At 42.2% G+C, this 21,121-nt stretch overlaps 1 protein-coding gene across 4 annotated transcripts in view; it reads right to left on the bottom strand.

The window, feature by feature from the left end:
* CDC27 (cell division cycle 27) overlaps positions 1-20,646 on the bottom strand; it is a 54,314-nt gene extending 33,668 nt beyond the window's left edge. For all 4 annotated transcript variants that reach the window (XM_054014201.1, XM_054014202.1, XM_054014203.1 and 1 more), the window contains exons 1-5: positions 20,474-20,646; positions 11,341-11,416; positions 6,900-7,047; positions 3,777-3,902; positions 660-757 (exon numbers count right to left, since the gene is read on the bottom strand). In XM_054014201.1, coding sequence (XP_053870176.1) covers positions 660-757; positions 3,777-3,902; positions 6,900-7,047; positions 11,341-11,416; positions 20,474-20,500 — 475 coding nt within the window. In that variant the 5' untranslated portion in view covers positions 20,501-20,646. The remainder of the gene's footprint in view (positions 1-659; positions 758-3,776; positions 3,903-6,899; positions 7,048-11,340; positions 11,417-20,473) is intronic.
* Between the last annotated feature and the right edge of the window lie 475 nt (positions 20,647-21,121).

Here is a 21,121-nt window from a genome sequence, read left to right as displayed (position 1 = left end):
AGACTGACCATTGGTCTGACCCAGTATGGCCACTCTTATGTTCTTATCCTAGGCACAAAGTTCCTAGAAATCCAGACAAGAATGTAGGAAGGCTTATTGACACATCTGTGTTCACTTATCTCAAAGAGAATTGGACAGAATCATCTACCAGCTGGTCCCTACAAAATTATCTTAAAAGATAAAATTCTGACTGAGTTGATCAGAAATCCACAACAAAAGTTAGAAATTAACCCAAAAATGTGTCTTGGAATAATCTGAATGAAAAAGAATGGTTAAAAAAGTGTATGCTTTTAGATGTGGACAAGTTTCTTCTTTAAGTTCTGTGGAGCTCTTATTACAGAAAAGAGGCTATCAGAGGTAGAACTGTAGCACAAATTTCCCTCTTCAAGGGAAGATATATTTGGTCCTCTCTCGCTCCTCCCTTCCCCCACCTCCCCACAAAAGCTCATTTTTAGAAGTCATAAAAGCCAGACAGTCAGGAAATGAGGAGCAGCTCCAAAATTAAACAGAAATACAACATATTTAGATGTGGATTGCTCGTGGCACTATCAAAGACATTTTAAGACTTTTTCAGTCAATTATTTGCATGAGAAAATACCAACTCCAGAGGGCAATTTTTTTTAAAGCACATCTCTTCACATTGAGTTCTGCAGACCTACCTATTTCACATAGCGATTCAAAAGGGGACCAGAGGAAAGGATTTAAACTAAGGCTCTTTTGGTAACATTCGGATCCTTTGGCAAGCCGGTCTGTCTTGCTGTAAGAGAATTAACACAAATAGTTGAAGGAAAGTTAAAACAGCATTTCCGTTACGCATAACTTTCAAAAAGAAATGAGGGGAGAAGGAAACAAGAACCTCTTTAGAGCTACTGCTATATTCTCATTTTGCGGACTACAGAAACAAGCAGTTAATTTAAAAGTTATTCAATATTTTTGCATCTGAAATATTTAGAGACAGTTTTAAGTTTACTCATTTTAATTTGTGATGAACTCTCAAAAACCATCATGGGCTTTAAGAGTTAATGAAAGTATAACTTGATCTCTTGTAGAAGACCGGCATCTTGCTGTCATGAGTGTTCTCCACTTCTGGGCAAACAGCAAATAAACTGTTGACTAGCCTCTGAGCCATTTTAGGTTGTGAAATGATTATTTGTATTCAGCTTATTGGTGTCCGGTTCAATGTAACTTTGTGCTGGATAAGAATTCTTAATGGGGGGGGAGGGGGGTGTTGCAGCTATAAAAAGTAACTTATTTTGAAGTCTCTCCTTTTTTTAGTAACTACTGATGCTATGCTTGAATATTAAAACCATTAAATGGAATACGGTTTTGGGATTTTTTTTTTTGGTTTCTCTTAGGGAAAGCAGCAGGCTGACAATCCAGGTTATATTAAGCTTCAAATAATGCAGACACCAAAAAGAGAAGAGGTTCAATACTAACGAAGCCTGAAACTAACATTTAAGTGTGCTCAGTTACACTGCAGCAATGCTACTAACTGTAATTAAGCAAGGAAATAACAAGATGTTTGGTAGGTAGGGCTATCAACATTCTATGGTAGCAGAGGGTCTAGCACTCCCCCAAAACAAAGAACATTCAAAATATGCCTAATGTATTTTACAAAGATTTTTTGTTTTTAAACATCTGTACTATGTGTGACATTGCACCCCATATTCTTCATAGAAATATTGTTATGATATGACTAGGACATGTCTTGTGCAAGAGGGATCACGTGAGGTTTAATTGAAACAGTTATGATCTACTGAATGTGTTTATCCAATTTGTATGCATGTATCAGTTTTGTATCTGAAGCTAGGAATATTGACCATGTATCTGTATTTCAAATGTGCTACTTTGGGTGACACCCACAACTAGCCCTTCAGGTACAACAATGAAAAAGCCAGACAGGGCTGATGGCCCATCAGAAGAGACAATGGACTGTGAAAGAGCTTCGTCTTCCTGTGGATGCTCCAAACAGCCTGCAAGTAATACCTGCTACGACCCTGCAGACACATGTGACTGAGTCACCTGGTACCGGACTCCACCTTGGAATGCCAGTGTTTTTCCACTGGGAGACCAATGGTTCCCACCATACACAAAAGCTATACAAGGCAGGGGAGTGACATCATTGTGGTTCTCCTCTGCCTCCCCACCCAAAGAGACACTGGGAAACACTGGAAACAAGAAGAACTGAACGGGGGGGAGAAGAGTTGAGCCCAGGCTGGAAGGATGTCTAGCCTGTGAGTAATAATACCTGAAGTTTCAAGCTCCAGGCCAGTGCAGCTGGCTTTCAAGAACCTTTGTAATCTGCCTGAAACAACATTTAGGGTGAGAAATTACTATTTGTAGCCAATTTCTTTAGTGAATCAAGCTTAGTTTCGTCTTTTGTTTTACTTGCTTAGTAAACTGCTTTGTTCTGTTTGCTATAATCACTTACAATCTGCCTTTTGTAGTTGTTAAATTTTTTTATTATTAAACCCAGTTTGTGCAATTTCTAAGAAGTTGTGCATATCTCTTCATTGAGGAAGAGGGCAAATTTTGATGAGCTTGCGCTGTGCAGACTTTTCTATAAAGCGCAAGACAATATACTTTTGGGTCTACACTCCAAGGGAGGTGGGCACCTGAGTGCTGGGGCAAGTCCCTTAAACTGAGTCTTCCCAGAGCTAATCTCAGTGTCTGTGTCTTTCTGCAGGTGGGTGTGGCCCTGCCTGAGTGTGTGCTGGAGGAGGCTTAAGAGCCTGGCTCAGCAAGACAGGTTAAAGGGGACCCACAAGGGCTTAGTGGTATCTCAGTACATCAGGTGGCATCTTGAATGAGGGCAACCCGTCACACTATGTTTAGAATATTTTACCTTCTTTAATGCCTTTCATCAGAGGCTCTCAAAACACTTTACAAATACTAACCCTCCCAATGCACCTGTGAGGTAGCCAGTAGTTTTACGGTCCTCTGTGAAACAAGTATCCGGTTAACATTTGTAATGGCTTTCGACTGTGTAAAGACTTGCTAAATACAAAGGTTTGGGTTTTTTTGTTTTTGTTTTTACTATTTCTTTTATTTTAATAAATTTATTGGAATCCTCCTTTGTGTCTATGGATGAAGCACACTACAGGAGAGAGAAGCATTATTGTATAATCAAATTTAATATGCATAGTTCTACTGAAAAAAATCATTAAAAGTTAATTGGATGAAATGTTTGGAAGAGAGCCTCCAGAGAAGACAGCAATTCAATACAGAAGTACTTGTGGAGGGTGGGCAGTAGTGATATATTGATCAACAGGTGGACACCTGAAAATTTCCTCCAAAGAAGACTAATATTTCTCCAACCAATAGGCCACATATTTTGGGGAGAACGAGCACACACACACACACAAAAAAACCCCTCTCAAAACGGGTTCCTGTATTGCCAATTTATTCACTGCCCACAAAAAAAATCCAAAACAAAATAAAATAAACCCACACACCTTCCACAAAATGCTAATGTGTATTTTCATGCAACTGGCAAGCCACATGAGGGAGGCCTCAGACTTCCTCTATAGATTACCATCATTTGGGCCTTGATCCTGCAATCTGCACTCTGAGCGAACACTTCCATTTGCAGTCACAAAGGGGCTCCACAGGTATCTGCCCATGTAGATCAGATTGCAGGATTGTTGGGGATATGTAACCTGAGAGCAGTTGTGACCTGTGGGGCTGTGCCAGAAATATTTTCATGGCCAAGAACTGCCTCAGCCAAATCAAAATCCATTATTCAATAACCATCATAAAAAAAAAAGAAACCTTACCAGTATACATGTCCCAGTAATGAGAGGGTGAAGCATGCAGAGTCACCAAACTCCGTAACAACGTCATCATGGCTTTTCTGTTTATTTAACACTCCACCAGATAAGATCTGCTCCCCTTCTGCCAGCCTTATTAAAAAAACAAAAAGAGGCTTAAAGGGGTTATAAGGCTCACAACAGTAGTGGTAGTCCAATATTTCTATCCTGCTGCAAACAAAAACAAGATATGTTGTCAATACTAATGAGTTCCAAATTGGGCACTCTTCTCCCTGACAACAAGTCTCAAAATGTAGAGTATTGCACCCTCTGCCTTATAGAGATACTACCAGTTTAAGTGCAGAACACTTACCCACTGAAAGTCAGGCACCTTTAAAGGGGTGTCAAGGAAAACAACTGGATTTGGCTTGGTCTCCCAGATACAATGTACCATGTATGGTCTCTGGCATCTCCATTCTTGTAATTTAACATGGGGCTGTCCAATGGACTTGGAATTTTGATGCCTTGCTTACTTACAAGGACAGAACTGACAGGTGGAATCAAATGCCTGGCACAGTGTATTGCACATAGACGTAACAGTGCAATCTACCATGGATTGGTTTGTGCAGTCTAAAAGCAGGGATTTTAACATCACTGCAACTCTAATATTCTATTGGAAGGAAGGGACATGATTTTTTTTTTTGCATGTCAGGGAGAGAGGGGGCTGGTCAGACTTGACAGTATCCCTTTGAGCTTGTCTGCACACCAAAGATTGTACTGTTTTACCTAAACAGTACAGTTTAAGTAATACAACCCCCCTAGTGTGAAGGCAGTTACATTATTAAGATGCTTATTCCATTTCCTTTATGGGAATAAGCGATACCGGAATATAACTTTATACAGCTGTGATTAGCAGGGGAGAAACAGAGCAAATCAGCTTACACTGGTCCCTTCCAAGAAGAGCATTAAACGGATTTCTATTTCAACAGAACATTTGGCAATCAGATGTTCCACTTTACTACAGCAGGTATCACCTCAAGAAATGTTACAGTGGCACTATACTGAACAAAGTCAAAGTCTTAAATAAAAACAGAAATGCAATTATCATTGATTTCCCCCCCATATTTACTCGCCCATTGCTGATGGGCAAGAGTTTTCCCCAGGCCCCTCCACAAAACATCTTTCATGCAGCTTGGTTACACAATGTGGGTGGGATCCCAAGAGATGAGCTCCGTCCCTCAAAAAATATACAGTATGGTACAACCCAGGAAACAAATGTATCAAGTTCAGCCTACTGGTTGCACTGCAACAGAAGATAAGCATGTGCTTTATAGCCTGTTATTTAGCAGAAGTAGAGAATTCTCTATGCACCCATAAAAACAGCCATTAGGATTTGTTCTATCCAAGACTGCCTTGTTTCCCAGGACCCATTGTGGTAACTGTGCTCAGCTGAGATATTCTTGCTGTATGTCCAGTCCCCAGGATCAAGCTCACGGAGGGCACAGAAGGCAGAACGTTTTTATGGAGGGCCCTCAATTCTGGAAGTCACTCTTTCCTATGGTCTGCAGGATCTAGTACAAGCTGCATCTGTTAAGTCTGGCTTTCCTTTGTGAAGGGATGAAGGTCTAATTTTTAAACAGCCATATTGCTTGGTCAATATTTTAAGTCACATTACATGATAGGACATATAAAAAAAACCCCAAAGTTAAAAACATGAAGTTTAAGCATAAGTCCAGTTTCCTACTGGGTCAGACCTTCCAGAGGACAGCTCCCTCAAAAATCTGTTCATATTCTACCCTCGTAATATGCTCTCGTTTTCTGTCACAGCCTTCAACAAGCTGTTTTTCCAAAAATAGACCTTCGTGCTGCTGAACCCAGATTGCTGCGCTACCCTTTAGAGTGACATGGCAGCTTTCTTCACATTATTGTAAGGATTCTCTTTCCCCTTCACAGTTGACTTTCTAGTTTTAAGAGGAATCCAATTCAAATGTGAAAAGAAACTTTCAATATAAGAGACACTGCTCACAGAGCAGGCAGAAGATAACTAAGAGAATAGACAATAAGTGAGAATCTACTTGATTTTTAGCCACTCTGCTGAAACTACCATCCAGGATGTCAGTTGCAATGCTGATTTTGTGATGTGGCTAGGAAAGATCTTGATTGCAACAATAAAACTCATTCCACTGGAACAGCAAACAGATAAATCTTGATTATCATTGATCCAGACCAGATCTGAATCAACCACTAGAAGCATACTTTGACTACCCCTCATTTTGAGGGAGGTCCCTCATTTCAGTCATAAAGTCCCCCGTGTTCCACAGAAATTTGGTGTCCCCTTATTTTTATCGTTGAAAATTAATCAGAAATGCAAAGTCGTGAGTCTGAGGTTATACAGTTGCTTACTCTAAAAGGAAGGAATCCCACAGCATTTTAAGTTCCCTGCATTAACATTATTTCTTCTCTGCCACCCCCATGTTGGGTCTTTGTCATATGTTGTGTCCCACATATGGGCCTCAGTAGTTTGAGAGGTCTGCCTAGATGTGAATGGGAAAGGGGACACAGAAGGCATTTTCTTTCTCCCCAACAAAGTCTGTAGCCTTATCAGACTCTAGTCTCATCTTATTATAAAAATTAACTCTAAATGGGCTACATTCATCTGTACAGAGAGCCAGTTCAAGGCCTATACACCACTTATATCCCACTTAATGTCTATTTTGAAGACTTAAGGGGTGCATAAGGCTTGGGTGAACTCAAGTTTCTATTTTCTTACATCTGCACCAACTTGGTCAACGGTGACAGATTGACTGGTTTAAGGGTTGGGTTTTTTTTAAGCTCTAGATTCACTTTAGCAGCAGTTTAAGAAACGAGCTAACAACAAACTAAGGTGGACGCACTGAAGAGCACAGTCCCAAACTGGTTTCAGAAGTGACTTGCTATACAATTTCACAACTCCTTTGTAAAGCTCTTAATACCTTTTAGCGGTTTCTGCAATATGGGCTATTGTTCTTTAGGTCCAAATCTGAAAGCGAAATGAATTCCACTTGTGATAATCCTGAGAGCTGAAAGACGAGTGAATTACCAGTTTATGCAACAGTTTCCTAAAAAAACCCCTACCAAAATACAGCAATACCATATAAACTGATGACTTACTTGCTGAGGTCGACACAACACTTTGCCAGCAGATATTTACATTGTGGGGTGGTACAGCTATGTCCCTTTAGGAGCCTGTATGCTTTATATGCCTTTCCTGAGCGGTAGTAACATGTTGCCAGCAAAAACAGTGCTTCCTCTGAGTGTACTAAACAAACAAATCAAAAACAAAAACGTTGGTATCCTCTGATCATTTAATATTTTTGTACAAGTGGTTGAGCTCCATAGGACTGCAGGCAACAGGATGCACAAATAATGTGATTCCTGCTGTGAGGGGAAAAAACAGGACAGATTAAAGTAATCAAGTGTATTTCCTTTACTAGCCAGAGCATAAGAGATTTCAGCATCCCAAGATCTTGTAGTAATCATGGCTGCCCCATCTACTGCAGTGAATGAACACCAACCATTTTGGCCCCCACATCTAACAAATGATTCACTATCTTTCTTAAACATACTTGAAGAAATAAAGTGAAACAGTCATTTCTAATGGAACAGAATTAGTGCAACAGCTTTTTGAACATAGCAAGTCAAGGATCAGGAAGGTAACTTCATCACAAAAGTACTTACTAATAATATTTTGCCATCCATATCTAGATGCATCTTAAAACAAGGTGCACAATTTTTCCTATTATGGGGTGGGGAAAAGACTAGGTAGCTGGGTGGATTTCAATGGGACTTGGGTGCTTTTGAAAAATTTGACTTGGTAGTACTATTCTTTGGGTAAGGATTACACATCCACCCTTCCGTAAGTCAGATTGAGCTCACAACAGCCACTTTTAAACTTGTTTTAGTATAGTTTTGGTGGTTGTGTGGAAAGGACCTTAATTAAATTATATTTTCATTTCTGTCACAAAATCGTGGCTACACAGAGAGGATCCAAAGAAACATGTATTTGTAATAAAGAAGGGGACTAGGACTGACAGTTTTTAGAAGGATCATTTAGAACAGAGAGAACTTCAAGTATGTCAAGACTTCACTTGCTATCAACTCAGAAAATGTTGACCTTAAAAGAAAATCTTTAGCAAGAAGGCAACTTTCCCTCCCCCAAGTTGGCTGCTGCAGCTGCCTCATTGTAAACCACTTGAACTAAGGACAGACTGACCAAAATAATCTGGAAACGATGTATCTTATGAAGATTCAAAAGTTACCATGAAGTATTGAAAGCAGCAACAGCCAGACTGCCATTTATTTGATGTGCCTATGCAACTTTGTTCTTAATATTAAAGAAAATTTAGGCAACAGATTAAAACAAAGACTTATTCATTATTTTGTTTAAGAGAAAATAGGTATGAAATGGTAGGAAGCGAGGAAGGAGAAGGGCTTATAGGAGGTCATGGAGTAGAAAGAAGCATGAAAGGCAGTGGGGCAGGAAATTTGAGTTGTCCTTAGACAAATGGACCAAGTTAAGTAAGGAGATTCATTGTGCAGCTGAGTGCTATCTGCACGGGATCAGAGAGTCACACCAGGTCTGACTGCATTATACTGAAGGAACAGAAATCCAGATGAGTGTGTGTCTGTTGCATTTTATGTTCTGCTATGAGCTACACTCAGTTTCTGATTATCACTACAAAAGTTTTTTTTTCTCCTGCTGATAATAGCCCACCTTAATCAATTAGTCTCATTAGAGTTGGTGTGGCAACTCCCATTTTTTCATGGTGGGTGGGTGAGAGAGAGATTCCTACTGTATTTTCCACTACATGCATCTGATGAAGTGGGCTTTAGCCCACAAAAGCTTATGCTCAAATAAATTTGTCAAGTCCCTAAGGTGCCACAAGTACTCCTCGTTCTTTTTACTCCGTTTCTAAATATTTTTCTTCTGCCTAGAATCATCTCTTACACCTATCATGTCTGCTCAGCACATCAGAATAGAAGGAGTAGAAAGAACATTTTTCAGGACCACAAGGGGAGGTAGCAAAAATTAAATTTCACATTTGAGCTGAGCAAGTAGTTTATAAAGCTAGAACAGACAAGTGTGGTATGCACCTTGCCCTACGTATTTTAGGTGCTAATATTTTTTCCGCCCAAGTTTTAGGAAGTAGAATTTTAGGCACAGGTCTTTCAGGTTACAGAGCAAGAACATCATTCCCATTCCTGCTTTCAAGCCAATTCAGTACATTTACCATTTCAAACCCTTAGGAAGTTTCACTGCTCAAATTTCACAGATTTAAACAGTTACTGATCAGATTATTGCCTATAACAAAGCTTCTCATAATCCATTTTACAAGTCTCAGTTTCATACCCCTGGATCTTTGCTTTTTAATTTAAATTGATTCTATTCAGAACAGAGGCTAAAGAATTATAGCCTAAGTCAGACACACTTGTGAAGTGATACCACAAGTCCTCTTGATTCTCAGGTACTGTTATCCTCCCTCTTCCACCACTGCAGAGTACTATAATTTATGTGGGGAAACTGAGGCCCTGAGAAATTAAGGTCCCATATTTCCATTAATTTTGTGTATCCAATGTGAGTGGTCTAGGACCCAATTTTTCCAAAGTACTTGGCATTATACAGCACTTTATATGTTCAAAGCACAACTCCTACTGCCTTCAGTTGCAGCACTCCTGCAAATCAGACCCCAGAATCTCAAGATGGGCACCCAGAAAATAAGGAATACAAAATTAATGATCACCTATAAGAAGTCTGATTGTGGAAGAAGCAGGGATAGAATCCAGTTCTCCAGGGCAGTGTTCAACTACCTTAACTATGAGGCCATTCTCTCTCTTCCTGCGATCCCCTACCTCACTCACTACAGACCTTCCAAATTCTGCAGCAAATGAAGCAGTGGTCCGACAAACAACAGCCTCCTTCACAACACAACCCTGATTCAGTCCAGGACAGATACAACCTATGCACTGAATGAAGCAGGGGTAATGTGGAAAAAAATAGTGTGAATTCATGTAACTAAAGACTGCTACATAATATATATATATATATATATATATATATATATATATTACACATATACACACACACACACACACACACACACACACACACAGAGGGCCTAAATTAAGGCAACCTTAACTCTGGGATTTCCTGCCTTTTGTGTTCTTGATTTTGAAACCTTAATGTTCTTTTAACATTGTATTTGTGTGTAATATATGTAGCACTATATTGAATAAACTATATGAGGAGATGAATAATGGGTGGATAGATGAGAGAGAGAAGATAGAGTCTGTAGGTAAAATTTTCAAAAGCACTTAACAGGACTTGGGCTTCTACCTCACTTGACTTTTCAACTATATATGTAAACTGTGCATTTAAAGTAATCATATATGCACAGTTCTCAGCAAAAGAAAGGAATTCTTAAGTAGAAGCCAGAAAGAAATGAGGCCCAAACAAGTCCCATTTTTTACAGAACTCAAAAAGTTTTAGTGCAAACTGGCTTGCTATCTTGGCAAACTAATTATCCTAGAAATCCTTTCAGCAACTTTTAAAAAGTTTTGCGTATAAATCAAAACAATTTAAAAATTATTAACCAATAAAAGAACTACACACCATTGTCAGCCAAATTCAGTTATTTAATCGTTTGTTATGCAACAAGATACAGGCCACCACATGTGTTTGTAGCAAAGCATTGTGCGGCTAGGCAGGAGACCAAGACTCAAAAGAAATTTTTGGACAGCAGCTCCTTGATCCAGAGAAGTTTAAATACATGGCAAAGGCATTATGTTTGAGCTCAGAGAAAGGGCATAAGTCAGAACACTCATTGTTTTTTGCTGACCAATTTGTGTAGCAACACTGATTATGAAAGCCTCTATGTCCAGAACGAGAGGAGGAGCTGCAATTGGAAACTGAATCTGGGCTAGACAAAAATAGCATAGTGATCCAAGAATTAAAAAACGGTATGTAAATACAAAGTTTCAGCCAGGAGCAAGCTTGGCAAATAAAGGTCCTGAAGATACTTTTTTTTTAGCTTATTTTTTTAAAAAGAAGTAAAGGTTTCAAGTTGGTGTCACTCTAGAAGTATTTGTTAAATAAGCCATTCTGAAGGGACACCATCTACCTGAAATCTATTCAGTTAAATTAAAAGTAGTTTCATGTACCGTATCTACCCCGCCAAACAGAGATTTTTTTAAAGTCACATTTTAAAAAAAGTTTCTCCCCTGTCACTATATGAAAGACCCACACAAACACGGTAATATAGTACAGGGGAGAACAGTGAAACCCAGAGTAGTCCAGGGTGTATAGCAAATTGAAATGATTTAAAAAAAAAAAAATCGTTTTTCTCCTCTACTCTACTCTACTAGTAAGTTTAGGTAATACCTGATACTGTTACAAGTAACATTTGATTTTTATCTTGACTGTGTCTCTTCAATTGTAGGGAAGTTTTTAGAATAGAAAGAAATAAACTTTATTAGCCAAGTGAAAAAGAAGAGAAGCCCTAAACATCCTTAGCAAACTTAAACCATTAATTCATTATATTAGCGGGGCACATACCTTCTGCATATAGTCTTTCTGCCAGAAACACTGCATCTCGATAAGCATAATGATTAAGTGCTTGCCATATAGCAGCCTGTAGAAGAGAAAAAATACATTTTCTGATGTGTGTAAATGGATACATGTGATTCAAAATTCACAGGGAAAACTTTTTTTAAATCCATATTAAACGCAGGAAATACCAAGGACCAGCGTCCATTGCCAAAGGCCCAACAAAATTAAATTGCCTAGTAAATGTGCAATATTGAAAGGCCACACAATATTAAAAACCTTAAGAATAATTTTAAAATGACTGCCTGAGAGAGAGAGAGAGAGAGAGAGAGAGAGAGACGTATATAAGGGATGGGTCCATAGTACAGACTTCACTATATTTTAAAGCCATGTAAAGAGGCCTAATGTTCTAACTTGGCACAAGTATTTCTCTAATATTAGGGACACAACTGTCATGTCCTCCCACCCCCAGTGTCTGTTCCTGTAAGTACACCTGTCTATGAACCAGATCCAGCTCTCACTAAAGTCAAGTGGAGTCTTTTCCACGGATGAGTGGAAGTGGGACTGTGATCTATATATGATTGAGTATTGCTGTAAGAAGTTACTACCAAAAATTATATATCTAAAGCAAAGGACAAGAACATACTCAGGAGCCTATAGTGACACTAAGCAATCTAAATTTGTTCTTCTGTTTGCAGCTCTTATATTAAAATTAATAAATACTGAGCAAAGAAAGTTAATCTGTACCTAGTACATATCAATCGAGTTTTAAACAAACCAGTGCAATTCTGTGGGTTTTTACCAACAGCTGATTACCACAAACTACACAGACAGCTTAGAGATTATGCCAATGGCAACATCAAACCCTGTATGATTGCTAACTGTCAACTGCACATGATAGCAGAATGGCATTTTCTGTGAGGGTACAGCTGCACACATTCCACAGTGAGGCAAGATGAACATGATCCATTGTTAGGTGGTGTTTAAAAAACAATGTCTTACTTCCATTGATTGGAGCTCTGAGATTCCATATAGGAATGCACACAAACTGCAGTGAGATGTCTAGGGAATTGCTGTATATCACAAAGATTGCACTTATACATTTGAACACAGACTGAGTAGTTTGTTCATCCATTGCTGAACAGTTACACAGTTATCATCCCTAGACCTTATCATTACCATTAATCCTTTGGGGTTTTTTTGTTTTTTGTTTAAGTTAGTAATATCAGAGATCAGAATACCTCAACTGATTAGTACTTTTCCTGTTTAAAAATGAAATATCAGTTTACTTTTATTTAACCTGGTGATAAACATTAGTGGAATTTTAGAACACTTAGTGGAGGAAAATCTGTGCCATTTTCTTGAAGATTTGTGTTTTGAGCCACTCAGTGTCAGTTTTGTCTGTGCTGCATGCCTCCACTAACCTGGTTGAGAGACACTGAGGAGTAATAGGTAGACGCCAGAACAGCCTGGAAATAAATTCTAAACATTTTTTGTTTTACACAAGTTAAAACTGATTTCCCTTCTAATTTTGAAGCGTTATATGTGCATGCAAAGGGCAGTCTAGATGTGACATTAATAGTGTTACTCAAGTTGCTGCCACTACTTAAATGATGTATTTACTGTGCCAGAGATGGAAAGTTCCTCTAGTTGTCCTCTCAACAGGTAGGCCAGGACTACACTTCAGAGTTTTGTTGGTATAGCTACGTCAGTCAGGGCTGACATTGCTGACACTGGATGGGGAGGGCCAGGACTAAGGTGGCACAAAACATTTTCTGTCTCAGGTGCTTCGCTGGCTGGTTCTTGCTCATAAGCTCAGGGTCTAACTGATTATCATGTGTGGGGTAAGGAAGTAATTTTCTCCCCAAGGTCACTGCCGATCTGACCTGGCGTTTTTGTGTGCCTTCCTCTGTAGTGTATGGGAGCAGGTCTAGATAATCCTGGCAAGTGACATTTATTACATAACCATTTCCCTGCCATTGCAGGGGCCTCAGGCACTTGTGCACCTTCTTTGCCTGTGGCACATAAATGGAGTCTCCTCTGGGCTGTAATACTTTGGTCTAATTTCAGTTGTTGGGTTTAGCGTGCGGGTATTGGGTGGTGTTGGTGACCTGTGCTATATAAATGGCCAGACCAGATGATCTGGTGGTCCCATCTGCCTTTAAACTCTACAACTCTAATAGGCACCAACTATGGTGTCATGTTATTAACCATAGGGAATCTACATACAACCTACACAGTAGAGTTTTGAATAACTATGTAGATTATTATACAGGAAATTTCTATACGAGATCACTAACCTTTCACCTATAGACTCCTCCAATACATTTAAAACTCAACAATTTTTAAATACCTGTGAAAGCCATTTTTGATTGAATCTCTTGGTTTGATTGATATACTGCAAGTACAGTATTTTTCAGTTTAAAAGCCCAGTTCACAATAGTATTGTTGTATATCCAAGAGAAGTTTAGTCACAAAGTTTGCCTGAAGTGATCATCTTTGATTTTATCCTGAACCAGTTCAAATTTTGTTTTGTACCTTTCAGGAGGCACAGCACAGAAGGCACAACCCAGAGACCTTCAAGTCACCTCCGCACCTTTCAGATTGTGCACGGGGCAGAAGTAGCCCATTGCATAAATTAGAGCTGCACCAGAGTTCCATTTTCTTCCTGTTACCTGCTATGCCTCCTCCTTTATTCAATCAAATGCCTATATCTGAATGACAACAGGTCAGATCTATTTAGACCTTGGGTTTGTAAAACAGCATGCATACCTTTGATGCTAAGTAAGTGATTATAGAAGAGTTTTAAGACTGTATAAACTTCTGGCAACCTGCTCTTGTTTGAGAGTTATAACCTTGCCCGAGTCTGGCATAGGCTGTAAGCGAGTGACTTTTGGTTGTGTTACAGTTATGTCACATCTACATTATAAAATTGGTACCACAAACCGGTTCAGCCAATCACCATTGCTGGTTAGAGGCCCAGGATTGGAAAAGCAGGACTGTAGTGTGAGTTAGTAGAGCTCAGACTCTACAATGACAGTCATTCTGTAATCAAAAAGAAGCAAGTTTTATGGCCTGAATCCATTAATGGAGGACAGTCAGATTGGTGACTCACATGTTGCTCTACAGATTAGTGTAAGAGAGGAAAAGAACCACCATGCTATAACACAGTAGGTTTTACAAAACAAATTTAACTGGTCTTTGGCCTCAGACTGCCAACAAGAGCGAGCAATAATTGTGGTGATAGTTCACCTTGCAGAAACAAAGCAAGGAAACTGTAACACGGTCATTGAACATATTAAGGCAGTTGTTACCAAGACTAATGCAACAATTCAGCATGCCCAAACTGCGGCAGTGCCTTCACAGAACCATTTTGGTGCTTCCCCCTGCAGCACACCTGACAATTGTGGTTGTATCAGTGCATTCTAGGAGATACAAAGCACCGATTCACAGGGCACAGAACTGTTGCTGCAAGCAGGTGCTTTGGAGTATTTACCCAATAAAAGCTACTCCATTGGCTTTAGAACTGGCTGACCTAGTGCAACTGAACTGTTTGTGGTTTCTCATCTACAATGGGGATAGGGCTTTTTAGGTGGTACCTGTTCATCCAGACCAGAGGTAGAGATCTCACCACTATGGTTACAACCAACATTTAAATGATTCAGACAGCTGATCTGCATGGACACAGGGCATGAGACAGGGGTTGCAGGTTCAAAGTGTTCCAACCAATAGTTTATTGTAACACTTTCCCATAGAGTAGACCAGTGGTTCTCAAACTTCATTGCACCGTGACCCCTTTCTGACAACAAAAATTACTACATGACCCTAGGAGGTGGGACTGAAGCCTGAGCCCGCCCAAGCCCTACCGCCCTGGGTGGGAGGGCCAAGGCCAAAGCCCAAGCCCCACTGCCTCAGGCAGGGGGTCCAAAGCCGAAGGCCAAGTGCTTCAGCCCCAGGCCAGGGGGCGGGGAAGGTGTCTAAATCTGAGCCCCACCACCCACACCTGAAGCCCTCAGGCTCTGGGCCCCGGCTGGTAGGGCTCCGGCTTCAGCCCCAGCCAGTCTAACGCCAACCCGGCGACCCCATTAAAACGGGGTTGTGACACACTTTGGGGTCCTGACCCAGTTTGAGAACTGCTGGAGTAGACAGAGCCCAAGAGCTTGTTCCTGTTCTTCTCTCTTCTTACCCACAACTGTTGTTATGAATCTCCGAGAAGAACTCCAAAACTATCATATCAGCTGCTGTGCAATGAGAAAGCTTCTTCAAGGAAAAGACAAATGCTTTTTCATCCAGGGGAAAGTATTTGAAGCCTTCTCATGCCAAGCCCACCTTTCCACCCAGAAAAGCTTATTCAGCATCTGAATGTTGCACAACAGCTAAACCAAATATCTAGGTGAAGGGGTCATGGGGATCTGCATGGTGCACGCTACCCGCATCTGCGGGCACCACACCCACAGCTCCCATTGGCTGCGGTTCCTAGCCACTGGGAGCTGCGGAGCCGGTGCTGGGGGCAGCGTGCAGCACTTCTCTGATCGCCCCTGCTCCTAGGGACCGCAGGGACATGCCAGTTGCTTCTGGGAGCCAACTGGACTTTTAACGGCCTGGCAACCCTAGATTCCCCCCACAGCGAGGCAAGCCGGCGCTTGTGGCTGCAACCCTGCAGAGGGGTGCCGAGGATCGGTGCTTCCAGCTCACGGTGTGGAGACCATGATGTGGTCAGATGAAATGAAGCAGCAGGCTGGAACTAGCCTGCGGGACGTAGGTTCCCCACCATTCTTAAAGGTTATGTCAAAAGCACTGTACTCTTGTCAACAAGAAGGGCCTGTCCACATTGCTGATTCCATGACCAGTGTAGACATGGATTTTCTTCCTTTTAAGAAAGATCATTATAGACTACCCCCAGCCTGAAAACCAGTCTAAAATTAAATGAAAACCATGGTTTCATAGCATGATTCTTGGAGGTAGGGAAACAGCCTTACTGGCCAGGGAACCTTTGCTAACGATAACTGTACATGGTTGTTTCTATCATGTTATCAGTCACAATATTACTCTTGTGGGAATTCTCCACCCAAAAATTAAAATTTCTGCACCAAAATATTAAAAATTATGCGCACAATATTTTAAAATTCTGCAAAATTCTGCATTTTTTGTCAAAATAAAGCAATAGAATCCAGCTAGTTTCAATTATTTTGGTAATTTATTTAAACTACAATTCAATGGACGGAGAATGGGAGTGGGGAACATTGGAGGAAATCACCAAACCCCCTCTGTCTAATAGTAATGTAGCTAGTATTGACCCTTTACTTCTAAGTATTAGTCAACAAATATATGCAGCCATATGCTCAATGTTACATCATAGGCAACTGAAGAGCAAGTGAGGGCTGGGGACTCAAACCACAATTTATACTGGCTATTGACCATCTCCAATAAGGTCAGTCGAAAACAGTTCATGGAGCACATTTTGATAGGAAATGTTTTTAATCCAAAAATTTAGACCAGTTCTAATCACTAAAGCACCATAACCATTTAGAAGGCCACACAGTCCTTTACACCACTCTGAGAATGTAAAGGAGCCTTACAATTTTTACACCTGTTTTATACTCATGGGGGAATTCACTAGGAACAATGGGAACAATTCACTAAGCAGGCAGGCTGCTACATTCTCCTCTGCCTGAGGGAACAGAGTCTGCCCCATGCCTATTTTTTCAGAAATACCCTGATGATTTAGGTCTCTATCGGCTGTTCTGGGTGCCCAAACCAACCTGTCTGCACTGCCAGATAGTGGGCGCATGACCGCTCTTGCAGCTTCCCTTTGCTTCCCCGTCAGAAGTCATTTTTCTGCAGGTAAGCAAAGAAATCTGCAGGGGCCGTGAAATCTGCGTAAGCGCAGTGACACAGAATTCCCCCAGGAGTACAATATGAACAGGGCCTCGGAAAGTGTCCATCATTAGACCTGGTCATGGCAGTCAATACCAGCTATTCAATATGATGAAAACACGAGGAATTGAAGCATCCAAGAAAACTGTTAAGAGCTGCATTGCTGAAAATAAAGGTTTTTAGAGATGAAAATTAAAATGCACCTGAGTTATATGATAACACATGGAATACATAGCTTAAAACTTCCAAATTTCAATTATAAATTAACTGACTTCATTTGGAGGTATAAAATGGTATGTTGTCTATTTAGGACAAGATTCTGCCACCTTTACTCACTGCGAGTAGGATGTCAAGATCAGGCCCTCAAACTGGAAGCTCTTCAAGGCATTTGTCATCTTATATGTTTTTAAAATGCTATATATACACACATGAAACCACTACAAAGCTCTGTCAGGATTGTAAAAGTAACAGTTTTCCAAATTCTAAAAAAAAAAAAAAAACAATTTGCTTTTGCAAGGTGGGGAGGGGAGATTAGGGGGAGTGAAAGATCTCTTGAATGACCATCAACATGTACTGTACAAAGGTACATGAAGAAAAAAATCTGTTTTTACACATATACTAGTCGCTTGTAATGTTGATGAGTCAGAAATGATGCCTACTCTTACAGAACATATGCAAGAAGAATGGGATAACTGGGGAAAGAAAAAGTACCAGGAGTCCAGCCAAGCAACGAACACATAATCCAACAGCGTCATTTAAATCTGTACTGCAAAAAAGAGTCTGAATGTCATAGGCTTATTACATTAGTGTCAGAATGCACCATAATCCTGTGGTTTTACTGCATTTATTACAACTGTCAGAATCACTGCACCATTTTAAGAACTGTGACGACAGATGACCAAAGTAGACTTCTACGAGATCACCAATGGAGGACAGAGTAACTAGGAGCCTTAACAAAGGCTGCATTGAAAATGGCACAATTAGGATCTGCAATTCACACCAGTGCAACTCAGCTGGTGGTAGCAATGGTGGAGGCTGTAACTTAATCAGAAGTCATGTTTTTACCACCTTGTCATCCAACACTTAAACTGTGCCTATAATACAATCGCCGTCATTGCTGCCACCAGTAGGGCTGAGATAGTGGCAAATCATGAGTCCTAGTGTAGACATGATTGTGCATTGATGTTGCACTACCATATCAGCCTCTTTGGATAGCAAAAAAGAAGAAATCTGGTACTTCATCAAGTACACAGAATCCAAGTAGGTTTGTGTGATGACAAAAGCAGACTGCCATCAACAGCACTTCCAAGTTAGAGAAGATGGCATTAAAAGTGTCTGCCATTTTTACAAACCAAATAATATACCTCAGATAAAATACTCCACATCTCTGCCATGGAAATTTCAGGATAGCAAATGTTTTCCACCGGGTTACCCATAATTAGGACCGCAGAAAAGATGCTGATTACATGCATTTGTAAAAATGTTAGATATTGTTTGCTGTCATCCACTATGTCAGTGGGTGTTTGCTTCCTTTCCACATAGAAGCCTACACTAGTCAGTTTTTGCTAGAATTCCCAACTGTTGCTACCACCTGTCCAGCTCCAGAGATGGCAGCAGTGGGGAGAGTATTACTGGAAAAAGGAGTCCAGGTGGCTAGAAGTGTTTTTTAGCACCACGTTGTCTAGAGCTGTTCAGAGCAGACCTAAAGAATTTGGTGTAAAGAATACAAACTCCATATCTACACGAATAGTACCACCATTGCTACCACCTTGTTTAGGCCAATGGAGTAGGTGCTGTCTCCCACAAACAGCTACATTTTTTTTCCTTTTTGTGAGAAAAGGAAATAAAATAAATTACTGATATTTTTGTTGTGCTCAATATTGTTATTATGAATAACTATACAGTATGCTAAGCATCTTGCCAATGTAGGAGCTGGGAGAGGTTTATAAATTACTGGGAAAAAACATGTTCTACAAGCAGCTATTTAAGACCTTTTAAACCCTATGTCCCAATTTATTTAGAAAGACAGAAACCTGGGAAAGACTGGAGGTCTGGTGGAAGGGAAAGGGGAGAAGATAACATGGGAAAGATTGAAGTGGGAGGGAACATAAAAAGGATGGCTAAGGCAAGTTAGATATGGTAAAGAGTGAAGGATGGATAACTTCTGAGAAGGCATCACATCTGGAAAGACAGACTAGACTAAGATAAGAAGGGAAAATATACTGGAAAAACTGAGTTAAAGGTTTTTTGTTTTGTTTTTTTCATTTAAATTATTCCCTCCTCTGGGTCTCTGAGGCATCCCATCTCTTTTAGACTGCAAGTTCCTTGGGACAAAAAATGCCCTTCATCTGTGTGTGTAATCCACAGAATGGAAGACATTTAAATAGTAAAACAGCAGATGTGGAGGATGGCTGAAACAGGAAAGGAGGAATCAAGGGGTTTCATAAGGGGTCAGGGTGAAGCAGTAGAGATGGGAGAGGTCCCTCTTGGAAGTGGACTAGTCACTATTACACTGGCCAATATCAACTCACTGTTTCCGTGGGCACCCCCCACCTGTCTGTCTCCATCTGTTGTCTATCATCTTATGCTTAGATGGTAAACCTGTTGGGGCAGGGATGATCTTTTTGTCCTGAGTATGTACAGCACCGAGCACAGTGGGAAGGTCCCGATTCCCGACTAGGGCTCCTAAGGGCTATGGCAATACAAACAGTAATGAGAATAGGGCTGCGATGGGAGGAGGAGCGTCCCCTGGGATGGAGAACAGCAACGGGCAGTGGTGGGTCCTCCCTGGAAGGGAAGCAGAGGGGAGAAGAGGGGGGTGCCTCGAGGAGATCTGAGGGGAGCCTGCCCTGGAAGTGGGGAGTGTCTGGGGGGGCTCCCTGGGCGGGGTGCGGACTCTGGGGGGAGGGGTCCACCTGGATCAGGACGGGCCCATCTCAGGGGGAGGGGTGGTCTCAAATCGCGGGGGGGGAGGGGAGAGGGTCCCATTCTAGGGGGGTCGGGGCAGGGGACAAGGGCCCCACCAGGCTCCTGCCTTCTAGGAGGGGCCCCGGGGTCCCCCTCAGGCGGGCGTCGCGGTCCCTCTGAGCGGGCTGGGGACACGGCCCCCCGGGGGCGCGGAGGCGGCCGCAGCCCCGCCTCGGAGGGGTCCGCCTGGCCGGGGTGGGCCAGGCCCCTGCCCGGGTCCGGCTCGGGAGAGGCCGGGCCCCGCTAGGCCGGGCCGAGGCCTGGGTGCGGGAGCGGGGAGCGGCGAGCGGCTCGGTACCTGGACGGGTTCCTGCAGCACCGTCATCCTGTCCCCGCAGCGGGGCGGGCCCAGGCTCCGCCTCAGTCCGTGTCCCGGTCCCGGCGGCGGCGGCTCGGCCCGGCCCGGCCCCTGCTCATTTAAACTCACAGCGACCGTTACCGGGGCAGGCACCAGGGAGGGAAGGAAGGAGGCCGGCCAGGCGCCGAGTCCCTCCGAGCGGGGACGGAAACACCCGAGGGGGGGCGGAAATAGCCGAATGGGGACGGAAATACCCGAGGGCGGAGCGGGCCCCCGCCGAGCGGAGACCGAGCGCCGAACGGATGCGGAAACACCCGAGCAGCCGCCTTGGGGCCCGAGCTGACGGAGATAGCCGAGCGGGACCCGAGCGGGACCCGAGCGCTCCCTGCGGCACAGGCAGAGCTGTGATGACAGCCAGGGCCTCGGGCGGCTGCGACTGCGACTGCTCTGCCCGTCCCTGCCGGTCTGCCTCTCCCGGCCCGATCTCTCCTCCTCTGCTTCCCCTTCCCTTCCTCTTCCTCCTCTCCTTCCTTCTTCCTCTTCTTCTTCCCCTCCCCCTCTTCCTCCTCTCCTTCCCTCTCCTTCCTCCTCTGCTTCCCCTTCCCTTCCTCTTCCTCGCTTTCCCTTTCACTCTCCTCCTCTGCTTCT

This window comes from Malaclemys terrapin, chromosome 25, assembly GCF_027887155.1.
Source record: "Malaclemys terrapin pileata isolate rMalTer1 chromosome 25, rMalTer1.hap1, whole genome shotgun sequence".
Taxonomy (NCBI): domain Eukaryota; kingdom Metazoa; phylum Chordata; order Testudines; family Emydidae; genus Malaclemys; species Malaclemys terrapin.
Note: the sequence above shows the minus strand (reverse complement) of the source record. Positions and strands in the feature narration are given on the sequence as shown.